General features: G+C 36.7%; 1 protein-coding gene and 1 non-coding gene across 2 annotated transcripts in view; both read left to right on the forward strand.

Annotated features, from left to right (window-relative positions):
- Window positions 1-23,332, forward strand: part of USP25 (ubiquitin specific peptidase 25) — a 97,091-nt gene that overhangs the window by 63,475 nt on the left and 10,284 nt on the right. Inside the window, exons 13-23 of the mRNA XM_085318909.1 lie at window positions 401-496; window positions 794-955; window positions 2,912-3,120; window positions 3,827-3,897; window positions 7,916-8,144; window positions 11,376-11,573; window positions 13,063-13,202; window positions 16,056-16,169; window positions 18,228-18,323; window positions 21,736-21,914; window positions 22,776-22,854. Of these exons, the coding sequence (XP_085175035.1) occupies window positions 401-496; window positions 794-955; window positions 2,912-3,120; window positions 3,827-3,897; window positions 7,916-8,144; window positions 11,376-11,573; window positions 13,063-13,202; window positions 16,056-16,169; window positions 18,228-18,323; window positions 21,736-21,914; window positions 22,776-22,854 (1,573 nt within the window). The remainder of the gene's footprint in view (window positions 1-400; window positions 497-793; window positions 956-2,911; window positions 3,121-3,826; window positions 3,898-7,915; window positions 8,145-11,375; window positions 11,574-13,062; window positions 13,203-16,055; window positions 16,170-18,227; window positions 18,324-21,735; window positions 21,915-22,775; window positions 22,855-23,332) is intronic.
- Window positions 10,311-10,383, forward strand: TRNAF-GAA (transfer RNA phenylalanine (anticodon GAA)). The gene has a single exon. It is a non-coding gene; the product is annotated as a tRNA-Phe (tRNA).

The raw sequence follows: 23,332 nt of genomic DNA on the forward strand, positions 1-23,332 counted from the left end.
TAGAGGCAAAATGTCATCGTGTCCTTCAGTTAAATACTAAGTTTTGTTCTGAGCCTGAACAATGAAATAGGGGTGTTGCTACATGGATGCTTGTAAAACCACCTAATTTAGAAGCCTTCTGATATGTATTTGCATACAGATTTGAAAGATGCATCTGTGGTATGAACAGAGTTTTGAAATTGGGGTTAAAACATCATCTGGAAGTCATGGGGGGGGGGGTTAATGGGTTTGCTGTTTTCTTAGTTTTGTTTTACAGCTTAACATGTAGATAAAATAAATCAGGTTCTAGAGAGCATGAGGTTTTTGTTGACAGTAAATGGCACGGCTGATGGATATAGACTTCAATTTCAGTGTTGTACGCTATGGGYTGACGTGTCTTTCTAACTTTAATGTTTTACAGATACATGCACAAAAACAGAGAAATAACAAGAATTAAACGAGATGAAATCAAGAGACTTAGAGAATACCTCACGGTTTTACAACAGAGATTAGAACGGTACTATAGATAACTGTTCTCAGTGTAAATGGAAGTAGTATGGGCTATATAGAACAGAATAACTCCTTTCATCTATATATTTTGTGTTTAGTAGTTACTTGTTCTAAATTTCCCTATTGTCTCTCTCTTCTTTTACTATTTTACTTGGAAATGTGAATAAGAGCAGTAGTTTTGATGCATTAAATTTGTTAGGAAAGGTTCCTTTTATTTAATTGTAGTCTGCTGGAAAACTTTTTTTTCTTTTCTTTTTTTCCTGTGTCTGTGAGTCATGGCATTAATATGTTTTATGGTTAACAGATATTTAAGCTATGGTTCTGGTCCTAAACGATTCCCCTTGGTAGATGTGCTGCAGTATGCCTTGGAGTTTGCCTCCAGCAAGCCGGTTTGCACGTCTCCCGTTGACGATCTCGATGCCAGCGCCCCCTCTAGCGGCACACTGCCCGTGCAGACCACGCCAAGGTAACGCCGTGCCTCCGCTCTGCGCCTCCTCCGCTCCCCCTGCCTTTAGAAACTCCCTCTGCAATCAAGGGATAAACCATTTAAAATAGAACTGCCTCTCTCCAGAACTGAGAGAGATGAGAGGAAATTCAGCTATTTAATTTACAGTGCTAATAAAACCGAGCATCGCCTAATGGGGATCGGTAAAGTTTCTGCGTTCTTCCTAGACATATTTTCTAGTATGACAGATTTATAAATACGAGATGGTCTAATGTGCTTATAAAAACTTGTATTTTATAAGCAAATTAGAGAATTACCAATTGCAAAGTAAAACTAAGGACTGTAACTGTAGTGCTTTGGAGTATTGAACATGAGTGCTTGCTTAGTTTTCTAAACACTGAGTATTGCCTCTTGCTTACTTGACATGACACAATTCCAAATAAACACAGTATCTGATGATGTCATCGTTTTTCAGGTGGCCTATATTGCTTTTAAGAATCTGAATTTGGACAGCATGTGTGTACTGCACACCTTCATAGTTTCTGGTGTAGAACTGATCTGTTTTTTCCGGAGACTTAAGCACTTCAGCTTTACCACTTAAATTGCTGTCTGAAATTGTCAATAACTGAACGTTCTGACAACTTTTATCCCTAATAGCCAAATATCAGGGAGATAGATGTTTGTTTTACTTACTATTGAAATTAAGAGAGTTACTGGCRATATAGGATAATACTTGGTTGTGTGGATACTAACAATTTATATCAGAGCTTTTGATGATAGATTTTGAAACTAGGGTTCTAGGTCCAGTCAATGCCTAATTTTGTACTTTGAGGAAGTGAAGTAAATGAGCCCAAAAAGCCTGTAAAGTTTTCTGATGCCTTACTGATACAATGTCAATAGAGATACTGATGATTGATAAGAGAAGACAAACTCTAAAAAGGTACCACTGTTTGTCTGCACTGCAATATTGAAAATACTCTACTGTTACATAATTGAAATAATATTGATATCTTGAATATCAATATAATATTGAATTCAATATAATACTGAAAGTGCTCAAACTGCTATATGAGAGATTTATATTGTAAAATATATTAGGACTTTTTTGTCAACCTATAGAAACATGAACRTATGTTATGTGGAGTGATGTTGTCAGCTCTTAGTGTTCTCAGGATTTTCTAAATTACTAAAGACTCCAGGTTCCTTAGGCCACATCATGATGCCATACCCAAAGTAAATAAACAATAGCTTGCTAGAAAGATCTTCACATTTGTATTATGTTTAGGACTACATTTAGGTCTCTTAGTTGATGGGAAGAGAAAAGCTGGTAATAGATTTTAATTTTCAGCATTCTGCTGCTCTGGTAGAATTCCCCAAAGTTGGTTACATTGATAAATTTAAGTTACAAGATGTGTTCTAAACAAGTTTAGATGGTATGGCGCTAAATCGTAGTGTGCATAAATATCAGAGTTCTTTCCACTATTGCTCTTCTGTTAACCTAAGCTGTAGGTGTAGATGATCACAGAAAGTAAGTCTGCTAGACATAAGACAAGTGAAGTTATCATTAAACACCAAAGTTGCTGCGTTTAATAGATTTTGTGATCAATGGACCGTAAGACAAGATTTTTTCTCTCTGGTGTTTAGCAGTAAATATTTCAAACCATAATGGTTACTTTTGTGATGTTATTTGAACGTGTTGGATAGCATTTCACGTAGAGCAAACTGAGGCTCGATTCCTCTATCTTTGGTGGCAACCAGAGTTGTTATTGTGCAAACAAATAATACAACAGAAAGTTTTCAGAAGCTATATAGTAATTCCACATTTATATTGTAGGTACTTTTTCTGGATTGCGCTGAAGGAACTTACCAGCTTTAAAATTTCTGTATTCAGATGAGAAAGCTTATTTTTATTGTGCAGCTTTCAGTTTGTATACAGGATGACTTCACTTCTGTATTTCATGTTTTGAATGAATGCAGCACAATAGAGCAGCAGGGGCCTTCATCTTCAGATGTTCCGAGCACATCTCCTGTACAAAGATCAGTAATACATAAACCATTCACACAATCACGAATTCCTCCTGATCTGCCAATGCATCCGGCACCAAGGCACATCACTGAGGAAGAGCTTTCTGTTCTAGAAGGTTGTTTACATCGTTGGAGAACTGAAGTAGAAAACGACACTAGAGGTATTGTCACAAGTTGGAGGATGTAGCTGCAGTTGAAAAGGATCTGTAGAATGGGAAGAGGGGTGGGGAACAGCTTTAATACATGTATGTGTGTGTCGAGTTTTTTCATTGGTTTTAAATTATCTCTGACTCATAGGAGGGGAAGATAGTTATACCAAATCTCAACAGACTAGAAGTATGTAAATGGAAGATGCAAACTGGATATTGATATTTCAGCACAGGTTTCTGTGTGTGTGGTAAGGTATTGGGAAGAATAGGATAGAACGAAAGTGGTGTTCATGCCGGAAAACTTTCTGCAAGGAAGGCTTAGCTGTCAGTGTGATAGTGGGTTGGGCTGATTTTGTATCTTGGTGTTCTGTGGGGGTGTTTAAAATAGCCATCTTCTGTGAGGGAGAAATGACAAAATTTTTGAGGAAAGGCATTTTGCAGTTGGTAGAGCTCATGATCTRTTGCATTGCTCTGAGGGAAAAAGGGACAATAGTTGTTTTATTAGGGTGGGATTGGTTGAGCTCCAGCAAGCAAGCTGCAACATGTCATGAATCATTCCGTCTGCTTTTTCATCAAAAAGTTTCAGTGTTCGACCTGTAGGTGCACCCAGTGTGAAATACGTACCCTTATTTGAGCCTTTAATAAGGGAAAAAATAAAGATGTATCGATGTACCAATGTGTGGCTTCATTTTTCCTTTTTTTCTTTTTATTATTTTAGATTTACAAGAAAGTATATCTAGAATACATCGGACAATTGAATTGATGTACTCTGACAAAACAATGGTCCAAGTAAGTAAACTTTCTGCATGAGGTAACCCAAAATAGATCATTTTGTCACTTTTTTTACAACTCTTAGCTGCTTAAAAACAGAGCAAATATCCAACTACTACAAACAATTTGAGAAATTTCATTGGAAAATCCTAACGGCTTTTGCAAACCTTTTAAATATGCACAGTAAGATGAAAGACAGCTTTATAATATTCTACAGATTACATAAGATGGGTTGAACATGCGACTTGCATATGTTTAACTGACTTTGTAACAAATAGCCAAAATAGGTTTCATCTCTGATCAGCACTTTTAACTTGACTGCAGAACCTCAGTTTTTGTGTAGCACAATAAAATTTTCTCACCATGATTTGACCATATTGCTGTATAGTCTGATAGTTTTAAGATGGCAAAATATTAGATACAAAAAACATTATTTGTGTACTTTAGTGCTTTTTAGCATTGCATTTTGCCAATTATGGAATTGGCAAATTACTGTGGGTAAGATGTAGGACTTCAAGGCTCCTGTTTTAAATTTATAGTTAATGATGCTAAAGATTATTTTAATTGTCTTGATTTAATGCTGATGAGAACTTTAACTATTAGTGTGTGCTGTCCTCTTGGAAAATTGTCATGTTCTGTAATCAGAACAACAGTTTTAGGATGCTTTACTATGCATTCATGGCTTCTCTGATATTCTTGTGTTCACTTTCTTAGGCAGGTTTTAATGTTAAGGTTTATTCCTCTGTTACTTTCTCTTAGTAAGAATAAATATTTTCCTTCCAGTTAGAACCTGTTCAGCCTACGTTCTTCCTTGAGGCACATTTCGGTTTTAAACGTAGCTTGTTATAGTTCATGGCAGCTGAACTCTGAGGTTAAGGGTTTCAGAGAGAGTTGCCTAGGTGGCATTCTTTAAACTTTCTACTGGCAGACACTTTTTTCCCCCAAAGACTTGTGTTATACCAGGGAGGCTACAGGCTACATGTCATCTAACAGTACRTTAACTAATTTGAGGACTTAACTGCTGGGTGCAGCTAGTCAGCTTTTTGGACTATTGTGCAACTCAGGGTGAAGGCACTTATTTTTTCTGCTTTCGAGGTGATCTTACATGCAAATAACCTACGTTTGTTGGCTTACCTGTTACAGGAGGAAATATCTCTTCCTGGCTAGGATATTAGTCAGCAAATATTAAACTAGAGAAAGGCCGCTTAGTTTAAAAACAAAACACAAACCTCTTCACTTTTTCTAGTACAGATCTATAAAATGTAGATTAGATACTTATTCTCTTTTTAAACAGAATTTTGGAAACGGAGGATGACGAAGATAGCACATAGACTTTTAGAGGGGTGTTCTGTACCATGACTGCAGTTGAAAGTAGTAGTATGCGTTGTTATATGATTGTTAGAGAACAAGTAGCTACAGAGCATGTCTGAAATTACAGACTGGAGGTAAAGGCTGCCCTTCTGCAGCTCACCTTGTTTTGTCCAAGTGGGTCTTTTAGTAGAGTAGGGAAGAGACAGATGCATATAGCTGTCTGTTTAACTTCCCCTGCCCACTTCTGCATTTGGCTGATTGAATGGTTTAGTATTAGCCTGTTACCTAGGGAGTTTTTTCTCTTCTTAATCAGGGACATCTGGGCACATAAAATTAGACTTTTTTTAAGGAAGTTGTGTGATATTTGGAGGACATTTTCTAATGTCTGCATTAACTACATAAGAAACTCTTAATAAGCTATTCCTTGTGTGTTATTTTGATTCTAAGGAAACTATGGGTTTCCTGGTCAAATCATCATGTGAAATGTATTTCTGAAATACTTATTTTGTCTTATCCTCATGAATGAATAGATTCATAGGCTGCTTATACGAGTCCCCTCTTTTCTTGTCCTTCTTCCATGAACTTACTGTGGAGGATAAGAAATAGAGATAGGAGGTATCTGTTGTTCCTGTGGGAATTCATCCTAGTCTCAAGCTGGAACTAAGAAAAGCTTTATAGCTTGATCTCACTCTTACTGTTAAAAGAACTCTGTTGTATTTAGAGAACAGAGTGGACAGCAATGGCTGTTACCCTGGTTCTACGGATGACCTCTACAGTAGCCCGTATAATGGGTTATAGAGCATCCTATAAAGGTGGAACATAAACTTCTGTTTTTGTAAGACCCTAATGTAGAAACCAAAAGGGGAAAAATGACCCAGAGTACCTGTAATGCTGAAGAGGATTGTTAACAGTGACAATTAGATTAAGTCTCTTAGACTGATAGTTTTATGCCTTTACACTGTTTTGCTGTACATACGTGAGTTCACTGCTTATCAGATGTTTCATGAGCAGTTAAGTATAAGCTATGCAGCTTAATGCTAGCTATTTACTTAGTGTGTTGCCGTATGTCACTAATTACTATTGATGTAACAGCTTATTTTAAGACACATCTCTTGGTGCTAAATTCCCCTGTCAGTATGGTATGTTCCTCCAGTCACAGATCAACAGCATTCCTTAAAACACAGACTAGACAACTTACAGCCAATTCTCCAAAGCTGGAGACAAGAATAGAGGCCTTGAAGTTGACTCAGTTAGCACACTTCTAAGTAAAATGATCTTAAATCACTTGGGGTTGTACTGTGCTGTTTTAAGGTGAGGAAATGATATTATAGAAGCCTAAAGATATCTCATTTACCTGTTTTTTAATCTTGCATACACAGGATCTGCATATTTATGTGCATACATAGATTTTCAGTCACTTTAAGGCTTTCACCCTGATTTGATAACAAATATAAAAACCCTTGGAGCAGTCAGATTTAACAAGTTACTAGGATTTTTTTTTATGTAAATGCTTCTGTTTGGGAGATTTACAAAGCGTGAGGTTCAGGCTGTGGGATGGCARTCTAACTTCACTTGCTTTGCAGCCAGCTAGCTTTACAGAGGGAGGTTGCAAAGTCTTCAGATAGTTGTGTATAGCCTGGAAGAGAATGACCAGGTTAAGAATACCTTCAAAGAGTTTCTCARATCACAGTTACATGTATTTCAGTGGTTGCTGGCTGTTGTGGTGGTAATGATGATTACAACATTATGTTAAACAGACCCTTTATCCAGATTGTGGCWGCAGGAAAATATGATATCACATTTTTTATCCTAGCTAAGCTGCTAGCATTCAGATTTCCAAGGACTTAAGCAGGAGCTAGGTATTTGGTAGAGTAGGAAAGAGGCAGGTGMATATACCTGTCTATTTACCTTCCCCTGCCCACATCAGAATTCCTCCTTCCTGGTGGGTAAACGCACATCAGCAGTGATGCTTTTTGCCTTGCTGATCCTAGAAACTGACATCTACCTTCTCTGCCRCAAAGGGACAGGAGAACCTCTTTGTGTATTTCTTCCCTCTCTTAGCACTACATTTACTAATTTACTAATTTATTGAATGCTGGAAAGCGGTTGTTTTCCAATGTTTATAGTTTCATTAACACTCTTAAGGATTTCCCCTTTTGAAATAGAAGTATTTAATTCCTAGATTCTGCATAAATAAAATCACTTAATGGCCATTGACACATAAATAAACCAATGAGTTTATTACCTTGAATTTACATACGCCTTTCCAAATTTCAGGATAAGTTTACTGGTTCAGAACTGAAACAAATCACGGACACTACAGGCTGACACACAGGGTGTTTTTTCTTTTTTTCTTTTTTTCTTTTTTTTTTCTTTTTTTTTTCTTTTGTGAGATGCAAGTAAAGTAGGAATAACACAAAATTAAGAAAAGAAGAAAAGAAGATACCTGGCTGTAAAGACAGGAGAGTAGACATATATGCTATGGGTCCACTAACGTTTTTAAGATCTCTTTTAAAACAATGGTAACTAAAATAGTTCAAAGCCATTTAATTTAGCATGTTGCTGGTTTTACCTCTTTGTTTTTCCTCTGTGTCATGTTTTGATCCTCTTAACATTTTTTTTTTTACACTTTATTTTATTTGATATAACTCTTAGTACTGTCAGGTTACTAGGAACTGAGTACTGACAGAGAGTTTGACATTTTGTTTTTCTTTGKTTTTTTTAGGTTCCTTATAGATTACATGCTGTGCTAGTTCATGAAGGCCAAGCTAATGCAGGACACTACTGGGCATATATTTATGACCACCACCAGAACAGATGGATGAAATACAATGATATTTCTGTGACAAAGTCAACGTGGGAAGAGTTGGAACGTGACTCTTTTGGTGGTTACAGGAATGCCAGTGCATATTGTTTAATGTATATCAATGATAAGGAACAATACTTGATGCAAGGTAATGTCATGAATATGTTTTCAGCATGAAGGAGAATAACTGAATGTATTGGTAGAGCTACTTTCAGAATGATTTCCAGAGTTTTGAAATTAAAAAAAAAAAAAAAAAACTCTAGAAAGTTCTATTTATGCTCATAACTGTCTGCCATTTTGTTTGTTTGCCATTTTGCAAACAAAAAACAGATGATAAAAAACAAAAGACAGATGATAACGTGTTTACTATTAAGGAGCTGTTAAGCTCACTGAAGAATAAAACTGAAATACTGAAAAGCCAAAATGACTCGAGTGACCCACAGTGCAGGAGGCTCCTGCAGAGCATTGACGATAACGTTCTGACACAGGCAGTGGAGGAGCCAACGAGGAGAAGTGTCCTTCTGAACCTTGTAAAACCAACAGAGAAGGACTGGTTGGAGATATGAAGGCTGGGGGCAGCCTTGGCTGTAGTAGCCATGAGATGGTGGTGTTCATGATCCTGTGTTGAGGAAGTAAGGCAATAAGTAGGATCAGAAGCCTGGACTTCAGGAGAGTGGACTTTGGCTTCTTCAGGCACCTCCTTTGAGGAATCTCATGAATTATAGGGCCCTAGAAGGAAAGGGAGTCCAAGAGAGCTGGTTAATATTCAAGCATCACTTCCTCCAAGCTCAAGATCAGTGCATCCCTATGAGTAAGAAGTCCAGCAAAGGGGGCAGGAGACCTACATAGATGAGCAAGGAGCTGCTGGCAAAACTCAAACAGAAGAAGGAAGTGCACAGAATATGGAAAAAGGGACAGGCCACTTGAGAGAAATACAGGAATATTGTCAGGGTATGCAGGAATGCAACAAGGAAGGCTAAGCCCGTTTAGAATTAAAACTGGCAATGGATGTCAAGGACAAGAAGGGACTCTTCAAATACATCAGTAGCAAGAGGAAGACTGCGGAAAATGTGGACCCGCTGCTGAATGGGACGGGGACCCTGGTGACAAGGGATCCAGAGAAGGCGGAGTTACTGAATGCCACCTTTGCTTCCRTCATTACGGCTAAAGCCAGCCCTCAGGAATCCCAGAGCCTGGAGACAAGGGAGAAACTCTGGAGAAGGGAAGACTTTCCTTTGGTTGAGAAGGTTTGGGGTAGAGATCACGTAGGTTACTTGACACCCACAGATCCATGAGTCCTGATGGRATGCACCCATGAGTGCTGAGGGAGCTGGTGGATGTTGTTGCTAGATCACTGTCCATCATCTTGGAAGGGTTGTGGAAAACAGGAGAGGTGCCTGAGAATTAGAAGAAAGCCTTCAAAAAGGGCAAGGAGGAGGACCTAGGCAACTACAGGCCAGTCAGCCTCACCTCCATTCTTGGAAAGGTGATGGAACAGCTCATCCTGGATCTCATCTCCAAGCATGTGGAGGAAAAGAAGGTGATCAGGAGTAGTCAGCYTGGATTCACTAAAGGAAAATTGTGCTTAACAAACCTGATAGCCTTCTATGATAGCATGACTGACTGAGTAGCTGAGGGGAGAGCAGTGGATGTTGTCTGCCTTGACCTCAGCAAGGCTTTTGACACTGTCTCCCACAACATCCTCCTAGGCAAGCTGAAGAAGTGTGGGCTACATGAGTGGACTGTGAGGTGGATTGAGAACTGGCTGARAGGCAGAGCTCAGAGRGTCRTCATCAGTGGTGCAGAGTCCACTTGGAGGCCTGTGGCTAGTGGAGTTCCCCAGGGATCAGTACTGTGTTCAGTTTTATTCAACTTATTCATCAGTGACCTGGAWGAGGGGACAGAGTGCGTTCTCAGCAAGTTTGCTGATGATATAAAACTGGGAGAAGTGGTTGATGCACCAGAAGGCTGTGCTACCGTTCAGAGGGACCTGGACAAGCTGGAGAGTTGGGCAGAGAGGAACCTCATGAAATTTAACAAGGGCAAGTGCAGGGTCCTGCACCCAGGGAGAGGTAACCCTRTGCACTAGTACAGGGTAGGGTTTGACTTGCTGGAAAGCGGCTCTGTGGAGAAGGACCTGGGAGTTTTGGTGGACAACAAGTTAACCATGAGCCAGCAATGTGCCCTTGTAGCCAAAGAGGGCCAATGGTAGCTTAGGGTGCATTAAGAAGAGTGTCATCACTGGATCCAGGAAGGTAATCCTGAGGCTCTACTCAGTCCTGGTGAAGCCTCATCTGGAGTGCTGTGTCCAGGGGCTGAAGTAGCTCAGCTGGGAGAGCGTTAGACTGAAGATCTAAAGGTCCTTGGTTCAAGCCCAGGCTTTAGTTTTGGGTTCCCCAGTAGACATGGCAACATGAGTAAAAGCTTTTTTTTTTTACTATGAGAGTGACAGAGCACAGGAACATGTTGGCCTGAAAGGCTGTGGAGTCTCCTYCTTTGGAGACTCTCTCTTCAAAACCCACTTGGATGCAACCCCRTCTACCATGCTCTAGTTGACCCTGTTTGAGCAGGGGGGTTGGGCTAGATGATCTCCCAAGGTCCCTTCCAACCTCAACCATTCTTTGTGATTCTGTTATTTTATGACTCTCTTAAAATTCAAATACTCTTGAATCTTTTTTTTTCTTTCATAACCTTCACAACTGTAATGAACTTCGCRGATACTAGAAATTTCATTTGTCTGATTTTAAATATGCACTGATATTAACCTTGGTATTTCTAGGTTGCCAGATCAATAACAGACTTGTAGCCATAGGGTTTATGAGCCCTGTGAGATGATGGCTCTGCCACTCTAATTATGTTTGAGACCTGCAGGTGGGGACAATTACAGCTTATTTGTCCCTCAGGGCCTGGGCTACTATTACAGAGACTATTCTCAAAGGAAAAATGAAGGTTACTTTGTGTAGCTGGCATTCTTATCAGTTGCTTTTGCAACTTGATAGGCTCATTCTCCTCCTCCTTTTCTCCTGGGAAGCTGGTGGTGTTCCCAAGAGCAGTAATACCATCAAGCTTAGATTTTTTTTATTATTATTATTCCCTTTGTTGCGAATGTTCGTAACCATTTGGTGTTAATGGCCCAAAAGGCTTATCTTTCAAAACAGTAATGATCTGATGGTGCCCAACATTGAAAGAGCAGTGGCAATACATCCCTGTAGGAGAGAAGTTTCCAACAGATATTATAAATAGTAGATGTAATACAGTTTTTGACACTTGCTGTTGAACTGTGTGCTTTCAGTAAATCACCTGAGTAAATTTTTTTCAATATAGTTGTATTTTTACCTATTCTTTCTTTTCCTGAAATACAAATTTTATGCTACCACAGAGGAGTTTAACAAAGAAACAGGACAGATGCTTGTTGGAATGGACACACTGCCTTCTGATTTGAGGGATTATGTCAAGGAAGACAATAAACGTTTTGAAAAGGAACTTGAAGAATGGGATGCAGAACTTGCTCAGAAAGCACAGCAGGAAAAGTTACTCTCTCAGATACCCAGGGCTCCAGCACCTTCCCCTGCTCCAGGTTAGTTTTTCCTACCTATTTGTAAAAGGAGTTGAACCAAAAATAACTGGTTTGTATATACATTATTGCACAGCTTAAGAAAGGAAGAAAAAAAATTTTTGTAAACTTGAATTATAATTATTTATTTGGCCAAGATAACTGCACTTGGAAGTTTAACCTATTGATTTTTATTACATTTTAATTTTTACTTACATACTTAAATTTACTTAAATAAGTACTTAAAAAGTTCTTCTTTCCCATTCCCAGTTGTATTTAGCTAGTACTAAATTAAAAGGCTTTTTTTACATGGAAACTGTGGCCCTTTTARCAGATAATTAACAGCTCTCACTAGTCAATTTTGAGAATTTATTAGCCTTTCAGTAATGTATATTCTTCTCTGTGGAGTGACTGAGTAGAAGACCTAGCTTTTCATTTCAGTTAGAGCAGAATTTAGATCTGAAGAGAAGAATAACTTACTTGGAGTGATATGTGGAATACTGTTAGCAGTAATAGAGCTCAATTAATTAATGATTATGGGAAAAAAGAGGCTCTGAACAGCAATGATGAAAGCCAAYGCTGTTTGGTCTTTATTAGTTAAGGTCCTCTGGCAAGCAGCATAAAGAATATGCCTGCTTTGACACAAAAACACTTGTCAGGTTTTAGGTTACATCCACCTTTTGCTCCATTGCGAAAGACTGTCCATACATCATATCAAAGATGACCTAATGAATTTTTATAGTGAGGCTGATGTCCAGATGTTCTCATTGTTGTACTTGAGTCATGAAGACTGCACATACATTTGTCTTGACCGTCTGTCACTACAGATTGAATATAAAAAGTAGCGTGCAGTGATGTAATGATATTTTTTTCTTCTTGCAAACTGTGTGGAGAGTGACTTCATCTTCTATACATTTTGATTTCATAAACACTTTGAGACTAGTTCTTTTATTAGTRTTGAAAAATATTAAATGAATGTATGTCATTTTGTCTGCCAAAATTTCTCTTCTTCATACGTGGAACATAAAACTGATTGGCATAAATAGTGTTTTGTTTCTTCCAAGTGAGGGAGACTTTGAGATTTCTCTTAAGTCAGAAGACTGTAATGTGTTGATTATTTTGTAAAGTTAAAGTATACTTGGAGCTCTAGTAGCTGATCATTCCATATATTGGGCGGGTATCCTACTAAAAGCCTAAGCAGAATCTCATCTTTGTTCTCAGTCCTCCCTCTTAGAGCTGATAAACACTCCTCACTTGAGAGCTTTGACTAGTCTATAGACAGAATGGGTCAGATATTCTTAATGTAAAATTATGGGTCCATTTATAGGAAATTTTTAAATGCCCTAAGACACAGAAAACTAGTGAAATGTTGGATTTGTGAATAATACRACATCTTGTGCGTCTTCTATACAGGTTACTTTATCTATGAGACACTGATCCAAATAACATAAACATTAATTTTGAATTGATTAGTTTTAACATATGGAATTGTTATCTTATTTCTGTCACTAAGTTCAAGCAGGAGAACCAGAATATTTAGAGCAACCATCAAGAACTGATTTTTCAAAGCACTTAAAAGAAGATTCGGTACAAGCAATCAATAAAGCTTTAGCTGAACAAGAGGATAGAGGTCCAGAAGCTATTATGGATACGGTGAGGATATTTTGAAGCTTAAAATATCTTTTCCCTTTTATTTTTCAAGTGGAAAGGATGAAAACTGACAGAAAGGGTGGAGAAAAAAAACTTTGAACAGAAGATTATCTGTCCAACACTAAAAATCCATCCAGAAAGAGTGTAATATATTAATGAGCACAGTAAARTGAAAGTATCTAGTTAGATGTTCTGTATGTGATTATGGTACTTGTCATAAGTCCAGCATGTTATTCAAATAACAATCATGTATTTATGCCCACTATCAATCTTTTCCAAAATAAATTGAATTATCTAGCATTTTAGGAGTGAATATTGATATTCCAGATAGAAGGCACGAAAAATACTACTTTGAAACATTTTTATCTGAGGAATATAAAATTATAAATTAAGTTTTTGTTTGAAACGACCACTGGAGCTAAAATAGCTTTTAAAGATGAGAGGTTTTTCTGGATGTTATGTCTGTGGAAGATAGCTTTAGAACTAATGGATTTCTGAAGGTGAAAAATCATCAAGAAAATTTTGCAATATGATAGAACTTTTAGTTTAACCGTGTTCTGTAGCTTTAGTGCAAGTTTACAAGTTTCTGAGAATTAAGCTTTGTGCTTTATCAGATAAATATGTTTGGTATAAGAACTAGAATGTTGGCTGATGCTGTTTTTTCACTTCATATCATAAACAGTAAGAAGAATTGGAAATTAACTACTTCAGCAATTATTAATGAAGCTAAGTTTCTGCTGAACAGTTTTTACTTTCAGCAAATTTTTGTTTATTTCACTGTRGATGTATAGGTAAATGATCAATGCATTTACCACAAAAATGAATGCATTTAAAGCAATACATGCCTCTACTTTGGAATCATAACCTTCAGAATGAAGCTCCCCAAATGTATCAGTTTATTTGTTCAGTGTAGCTTGTTCAGGCACCACTAGTGACCACTAGYGATATGAACAATTTGGATAAATGGAATATTTCAAGTGTACTTCCTAATTTCTGGTCTGAATCTTCATTAAATGAAATYAGTCTAGTGCCAGGTATCTTTATGGCCAACAGGAAAGTCCCATTTAAACCCCTTGAAAATGACTTGACAACTTACTGACTGTTATTGCAACCTGAAGGTTATCRTGTCTCTCTCTATGGTGGTCTCAGGAGAGCAGAGTCTCTGCTAAATTGAAGTAAAAACTGACAGGAAAGCTAATCTAACCCTGGATTAAAAGATGCTCTACCTCTAATGTTTAGGCTACTGTATGTCTGGCTTTTTGAGTTAGAGCACACTGAGTATCACAGGGGAATCTTGCTTAATGAGCCTCTGATGATACCTGGGTCATGGTTATATGTCTTGCCTGATGTTACCACTTTGTAGGGTCAGTGGGCATCCATCCCAGTGGGAACCTTACAAACTTGATTSCAAGGATCAAGTAGTGTACTTTAGGCTAGAGACACTTCACAGAGTGGTCAGCCTTAGGGCTTTACAAGACTATGGTTGTTGAACTATAGAATATATTTTATTTGCGAATTAACACGTAAGAGCAATGGACAGTTAAAACRTCATGGCAACCTTAAGGAGGCAGAAATAAGTCTCCTTACATTTTCACTGTATCGTTCTGCAATGGGATAGATATCTTCCCTGACACCTCACCTCTCAGCCCCCCCCAAAAAAGGAGCAGAACAAATAAACTCTTTTATTAAAAAACACAAGTCTTTCAGCTGCTAGCATCTAAACTAATTCCAAACTAGTGCAAAGGTATCTCATTGATGTTTAAGAGCTACTGTCCATATATGCAAAGGTAACTTACACCGAGAAGGAAGTTCTACCTCCCTACTCTTTTTAATTGTAATTCTACTTCCATATGCATTCTGACATCTAGGCATGCATCCCTTTTCTCAACTTATTATTTGTCCATTTTAAAAGAAGGAAAACAACATCAGAACATATACCAGGATTGTGGGCTGCTCATCACGTGAACATTCATGCCCATTTTCTGTCCATATTTTTTTCTTTTTTTTTTCTCCCCTCTTCCTCTTGACTGCACAGTCTTTCTTTGTATTTTTATGATGCTGGGTGAATAGATACCATTCCTTATTTGTGTTTCTAGAATCTTTGTTAAAAAATGAAACTATTGCAGTAGTTGCAGAACAGCAGTGTGGCTTTCTTTCCACCCTGTGATTGCATAGATTAGATTCAGGGTTTACCTTCTGCAAACTGGCTATCAAATAATGATAGATGGTAGTAGCTGAGATGCTCTTTGTTGTTGTTTAAAAGCTTACTTTAACATAATGAGAATTTTTAGTGATTAATCTTTTCTGTTTTTCTGTGTAGTTACTTTGTTACTTTTCTTTAAAAAATGTTGTATGTAATGCATCTTTAGATATTTTTTCAAGTATCTTAACTGCTAGAGGCATTTTAGTATTTCTTTCAGAGCATCAACAAATGTTAGTCTTTGGCTTGTCACCAGATGCTGCCTTAATATGAATTCCTTAGATACTTCAGTTGTATTTACTAATTCCCTAATGGAATATATGAAAAAAAGATGGTTGTTCGGAGGCTCATCCTTTAAAAATGTCTTTAAAATTGCAGTGGATGTTATGAAGTTGCAATAATGGCATACCACCCTCTGAAGATACGATTAGTGAATAAAAGAAAAACAGCACAATTCCACAATTATGACTTAATTAAAAATCTGCTGCTTAAAAATGTAAGAAATTATGAATAATGAGAGTCTTTTTTTCCCCAAAAAAACTTCAGCAGTGCACATCATTTTACTTGATCAGGCTGTCAGTTTGTGTGTCTCTGTATTTTTCTCTATTTCTCATTTCTCCCCAACCCCCCACACTGATGATGATTTTCTTCTGCAGAGCTCTGATAATACCCCAGCTCAACCAGCTCCTAACCAGCGAGTTGTAGAGGTGGCGATTCCTGATGTAGGGACTTTTGTGATTGAGTCAGAGGAGGGGGGTTATGACGATGAGGTACATTTGATTGCAATTGTGTGCACCGCTCCTGCTCGGTGCTTTCTTATGCTGCCTGATGAGAATTTTTGGCATGTTCGCACATTGTGACACCTAACAGATTTCTGCATAACTAAATGCTTAGCGATTTGTAACTGTAACGATCTCTTACGTTGTAATGGAGTATGAAAAGAAAGCACTACCTACTCTAATCGGGCACGCTTTGCATGGTGTAGTTTACACTGAAGGTATTTTTGTCGTTATAGCTGTGGAAGTTGAATGTTTGTGTTAGGCCAGGTAGCCTTTGAAATGCTGGTGATAGACTCTGGATTCCTACTATGTTCTTAAAAATAAAATAAAAAATCAGGCCAATGAGTGATGTTCTGAATGTGTGTGTTTTCTTGTCAGTCCGGAAAAGCTAATGTTCAATTGCAATGCCATGTTTGCTAAGGTTAAGCTTTTTAGGCTCCAAGGGTTAATTTGTCCATGAAAATAACCTAGAACTAATAGGGCTGGTGGAGCTGAATGGAAAATGTTTTCCTGGCTTTTTCTTTCAGCCATGAAGTTCATAACAGCCTTCTTGTATAATACCATTTCCTAAATGTAAAATGCATGTGTGTATATATATATATATATAAAATGTACTTTTCCCCAATTCGGAACTATGGTGGTGCATATAACTAGTGTTAGGAATGTACTGTTAGGTACAGATGAGAGGCACATATCATCTGAAGAGGCAGTATTTTTTTTTGACAGCGGAAGGAAATACTGCTGGGTCATCTCACTGTTTTGCTTTGACAAAACAAATTGTTTGTCAATTCCTATTCCTATTCCCTGTTTGTTGTGGTGGAGAATAGAGTTGGTACAGCCCATATTTGCAGGTATCTGACCGTATTCTCTCGGTAGGCTATGGGCCGCTTTCACTTCCCTGCTCAAATGGGCGTTTCAGTCATCCTGTCCTGGAATTATAAGCAATTGTAACTGGCAGTGTGGGACAGGGAACAAAATACTSTAGCTGACAGTGTCACACTGAGTTTTGCATCTCGCAAATGTGTAATTTCCACCTTTAAAGACATGAGCGTTTAGCCTCCCCTAATGACCTGCTTTTCGGTTGTTGTCCCCATGGCTGGCATTGTCTTCCTAGAAGATGCTTTCTTTCCATTTTTTTCTTTTCTGTTTCTTTTTTAAAAGTATTTGCCTTTTTTTCTTTCTTCCTATCTTTTTTTTTCTTCCCCTCTCTCTCTCTCTCTTTTTTTTTTTTTTTTTTTTTTTTTTAATGCTGCTCTTATGTGGGAGAAACTTTTCCAAAAATAATCCTAAGGCTCTTAATCTTCTGCTCCTAAAAGCTAGCTTCTGTTGCTGTGCCAGCTAGACCTTGGGTAGTGAGGGAAGGCATCTCTTTGCTCACAGATAACCAGGGGAAAAAAGCCTTTTTGAGTTATCTAGAAGTATCAAATTTTGTGTATATAGCTGATGTGTATAACTGTGAGGTCTTTTTAATGTAATATTTGGTTTTGTGTTTGTCAGATTTCTTGCTTTTATTTTAAGAATTAGGCTGCAAATACTTCATGGACCAGTTGTTTTTACAGCAATAGGTCTCTTATTTTGATATTGAAACCCATAAAATATAGTTAGTGTGGTTTACTATGCTTTTTAGTATAGTACATATCAAGTACAATAGGGTGATCTTTTTATTTGAAATAGTTTTTATTTTATCCTTTGGCCATGGGTTTTTCAAGTATTACTTGTTCAGTATGCAACTTCTGATGAATACTAATGTTGAACGATGCATGTTCCTTTCCTGGGGAGTTTTGACCATGTAACTTTTAAAGTGCATTTGATGCAATTCTTCAATTTTTTGTAAGCTTCCTTCAAATCGTATATTGTTATAGAAAAGATATGTACACGTGCTATGATTGATTTGCAGAATACACACATCAAATTTTGTATTGAAACGTGCCATTTCAATGTATGCATGCGTTAAGTTGCTTTTTATCTTGCATGAGACTAAAAGCATATTGAATTTAATGATTAAAATATTAATCATTCAAAACTTCTACCTTAAATCCCTTATGGCAGGTCATGCTGACCCCGAACATGCAAGGTATTATCATGGCTATAGGTAAAGCCAGGAATGTTTATGACAGGTGTGGGCCAGAAGCAGGGTTCTTTAAGGTACAACTAACATTTTCAACTTTTTTCTCCTCTGACTTTTCTTGTTAGATTTACCTTCTCATCCTATCGTTTGATGCATTTTAAGATTTTTCCAGCATTTATAAGTATTCCTCTATTTTGTCAGTCCTACATTTAGATATTTCTCTCTAGAAAAATATATAGCTATTTCCCTGTTTGTTTAGCAATATATTGCTTTGATATCAGTAGCTTAAGTACCTTTCTGCATATTACCTTTCTAACAGTAATGGGCAGTAACTTGAAACTTAGATGTGGGATTGGTGAGAGTATGTATTTTCCCTTTTCAAAATGGAAAGCATGCCTTCACTAGACTGTATTTGGGATGTCAGTGTTTTCACCCAGGGACAACATCAGTGTTCTGTCATGTTTGTTATTTCAAAGAAATGTTGTTCTTGTTTTGTCCTCCTTAAAAAATTTGTAGTAAATATAAAATGTTTTCTGTTGTTTAACTACCTTGATGTTGATACTTTTTATTTATGCAGTGTGCTTTATTATTGAGAGTTAGGGTCTTTGTGGTTATAACTCTTCAGAATAAGACCAGGTTTGAAAAATGTGTTAGTTTTCTTAAATACACAAACTTACAAGCATTTTCTAGCTCATAAAATCTTTTGATTTTTTTTTTCAAAATACTGGCAAGGGGCTTGTTTTGACATAACATAAAATCTCAAATGTGATTTTTTTTTTTTCCCCCCAAGGAGAGGAAGAAGCTTCTTGTTTGGCTTTGAGTAATGTTCCGTGTTCATCTTAATTGTTATGGTGTATTTACATTAAGAGAAATCCTATCAAATGCAGTTGTGTCTTTAACAACTTTGTTAGGAAATTGAAATCTCCAGTTTTTGTTTGATTAGTTAGTTTGTTTAAACAGATGCTTTGAAAAGTGTTTAGGACCATAGCATTCGTTTCCAGGGCTGTTTCTATTAGCTGTGCCTGCCCCTCTGGTACAGAGATACTTGCCATAGCCTTTATTCTGTGAAATGGGTTTTGTTTAGGATTGTCAATGAATGTTTTCAAATTCCTCACTTAATGAAAAGCTTCTCCCTWGGGATTTCTTTTCAATATTTTTTTTTAAAAAAAAGCTTTTTTGAGCAGACCAAGCTCTTTACCATAAAGTTTAATTACACTGAAACTTTTTCTTTAAATGAAGAGTGTATTTATTATTTAAAAAAATGTAGTTAAAAATAAACTCATGGCAAGTGCAAAGCATTGTACCATTACACTTTTTTTTTTATTGTTTTAATTTTTACACTTCATTGCATGGCAGGTGAAGGATTTTTCTTGAAGAAAATGTTCTGACACTAAACTGGTGTAAGATAGACAAGTTTCTCTATTCATTTTATGTTGAACCATGTTTGGAATAACTTAGGACAGGTGGAACATGCTTCATTTTTAAGGAATAGATTAGTATGAATGTATGCAAATGAAGTGGCTCTATTCAGTAGTGAATTTCATGTTTTAAAACAGATCACCTAAATTTTCATGTTACTTCATAAACTTACTGACAAACTTCTGTGGTATTTTTTAATAGCATTAGACTTTTTTCTATTTTTTTAAATTAAAATGAATATATTTAAATGATTGAGGGATTTTTTTCTATGATATTTTAGCTATAGTATACCGCAAGCAAAACCCATTTGACTTGGGTCATCGTTTCTAGCACGGCTTGACTCCCCCGCTCAGATCACTGAGGCATACCTAACAAAAAATGATTAAGATGGTTTTTGATTGATGACCTCTTACAGTCATCCTTCTCTAAACTTTATAGCCAGTTCCTTGCAGAATGTTTGCCTTAAGATCTTTATATAACGTTCTTTACTTTTTTCTGTTACTTTTTTCCGTTGCCYCCCCTTTTTTTGTCTGATGTTTAAACAGTGCTGTTTTTTGCTGCGTATAGGATTTCTAAATTCATAGGGTACCATTTTAATTTGTTTTAAATAAGAATGTTTAAAAATATAGGTTGTGTGTTGGATTAAGTAATTTTCTGAAATGAATAATATTCTCTGRATATCCTCTGAAATGAATAATTGTAATTACTTTTTGTTTGTGGCCTGTCGTGATAAATGGGGTTTAACTGTGTGGCTTTGTARTGGTAGAGCTTCTTATGATGTAAGGTAATACAAACTGTTATCCATGGCTTCCGATATTTGTAACCGGTTCTCCCAAACTTCCTGTTTAATAATAATGCATCTGTGTAACACTTCCAACCACTAAGACAGGACGTTCGCTAARTTCTCAAGTTTTGCACGCCAATTCCTCCCCAATTAAGTCTATACGAATAGTACCCTACCACATGTTCAGTGTTTTGAAACAGAGGGTATAACTATCAGGAGAGGGATTGGAGCCTGAGATTCTCATAGTGAAGCCTCAAGAAGTATGCCACTTCCAGGAATTTCACCATAAAGGAATGTGGAATGTTGAACAAGATAATTTTCTGCTTGCTTTGGAGCTTTATGTAGTCTCTGTGTTGTATTGAAACTTCGGTAATAGTTTTCTCAGTATTAAGGCGTGAAGCTACTGTGTTTAAGTTGTTTGTTTCAAACTGACATTTAATACTAGTAAACTGCATTTTGAGAGATAAATTATGGAACATACTAAGATTTGTCACCTTTTTCCCCATTGTTTTTCTTGTTGTTGCTGCTGTTCATGCTATGTAGTTTCAGTGTGTAAAATCTAATTAACATAACAGATGATGTTCGTTAGAAACCTAATGTGCTGGTAAAGTTAGAAAAGTAGACATTTCTGGTGACCTCTGAAGTCAGTCTAAAGTATTCAGTGAGGAGTCCATCCTGCCCTACAAGATGCTAATACTAATTTTGAAATACGTTTTCTTTAGAAATCATACAATTTGATTTTTTTGGTTGTAAGACATTTCTCATTCTGACTTACGGTGTTTTCATAATCATGCATGCTCATTAAACTTTCTGTGGAGTTTGTTTCATTCATGTATTTACATTGCTACCGTGTGTTAGAAGTACCTTTTCACCTTAGGAGATACTAGAAGATCCTTCTAAGTAAAATGTCTGAAACCTTATATTGCTTTTGGACAGTACATGATTTAGTAGGCCCCTTTAGGGATCAGCTAAACTTTCTCCTAGGGAGATTTAGCAGAAGATTGGGATTGCTTTTGAAGTAAAGGTCTATCTGAGGTATTCCCACAGTTAGCTGGGAAAAGACAGGAACATGTGTGTCATATGTCTGGGGTGGTGTTTTTTTGTTTTTTTTTTTTATTTATTTATTTATTTTTTTTTAATGTAGTTTAAACTTGTGGGGGTAGAGTACAGGATTGTTAGAAAAATATACTTTTTAGGCCATGTGACATGAACTGCTCTGGTGTTTTGTGAAATCTACATGTTAAAAGTAAGCATTAAGAATAAAATTTATTTTTAAAATTATTTAGGCTATTAAATTGGAATACACACGACTACTAAAATTAGCACAAGAAGATCCACCACCTGAATGTGATTACCGTTTACGTCATGCAATTGTTTACTTCATCCAAAACCAGGCACCAAAGAAGATAATTGAGAGAACATTACTGGAACAGTTTGGAGATCACAATCTTAGCTTTGATGAAAGGTAATAAGATCAACGTGTCTCATTTCCTGTGCTCCTGAACCCTCYGTGAAGGCTAGAGACAGCCTTTTATATTTATATAGCGTATAGGATAGCGGGTCAGAATTGTATGTTTGTTTGGCTTTTACCTTCTTGTTAATATCTTCAAAGTGTTAGATGTATGGAAGAACAATTTTATAAAAATTATAATCTTTATAAAAATCTCCATAAAAAGAGTTAACAAAAGGCTGAGTTTTTATCAATAGGGAATAAGGAGATGTACTCAGTAGTGSCATTTAGAATTGCATACAGATTTCTATACCTTCTTTTGAAATGTTGTACAAAGCCATGTGTTTTGCATTTCGTCACCTGCCTGTGAGCCAGCAGTAGGCCACAAAGCCTTGTATTACTTGAATTAGGGTACTGAATTAGATAGGTAGCTTATCTGAATGAAGGACAGCTTCTGTGTTCTAATTGAAATTTCGTATATTTGCTTATTTAAAAAAAAATTGAAAGAGAACATTCTACGTAGTGACATCTTTAAAGCCTCTGGTTCTAGTCCTCGATCACTGTAGTATCCTGGTAATATTTTTGAAAAGTAAATATCAGGGAGTTTCAAACCATCTGAACCACTGCAATATGGCAGTTCAAAAAAAAAAAAAAAAACAAGAAGTAAAGCTTAAATCGCAAATTTTTAAAGTAGGTGCGATAAACTATGTTCTTTCCTGCTGATCATACTGCCCAAAACAGCGCATGTGTTTTCATACTGTTTTGCATAGGTCTGTAGCACTCAGTTGCTTATACTGTTAAAGGTTGCTCTCTTTATAGAGATAATATTCTCTATGAACTTATAGTAATCTCCTATGACTTGTTGCTTTTTGTAAGGTGCCGTAACATAATGAAGGTTGCTCAAGCTAAACTTGAAATGATAAAGCCAGATGAAGTAAACATGGAGGAATATGAGGTCAGTATTTTTTTATGCTATAAATAAAACTGTAACACAAAATAGTTATAAATATGCTAAGGTTCTGAATTTTTCTTAACAAATTTCTTCTTGTCTTACCTTGAGAAGTTAAAACTCGTTATCGTAAGACTATTTATTTGTAGAAAGGTTGCTCTGACCAGTTGACCTAAAGCTGTAGGCTTTTTTTCTACAACTGTAGTTCCAAGGTCAAATTTGACTTGAGCCATAAATAAATGTCAAGTTTACTCAGTCTGTCCTTACACCTTAATATGTCTTGATGTCACTTACGGTATTTCATAATTCAGCACGTAAGAGCTGGTTGGCTTTCTCTATTCAGAAATAATTAAGCAGTAAAGAAGTGAGAGTGGTCTCAGGCCCGCCTTACAAATCTTGAGAACTGTCTCAAGGTCACATTTGTAGTTTTTCTCCAGCTATTTTTGCAGTCATTTCCATTCTCTTATGAGCACCAGATTCTTTC

The sequence above is a fragment of the Rhea americana genome, unplaced genomic scaffold, assembly GCF_003343005.1.
Source record: "Rhea americana isolate MKP2758 unplaced genomic scaffold, rheAme1 scaffold_56, whole genome shotgun sequence".
Classification (NCBI taxonomy): domain Eukaryota; kingdom Metazoa; phylum Chordata; class Aves; order Rheiformes; family Rheidae; genus Rhea; species Rhea americana.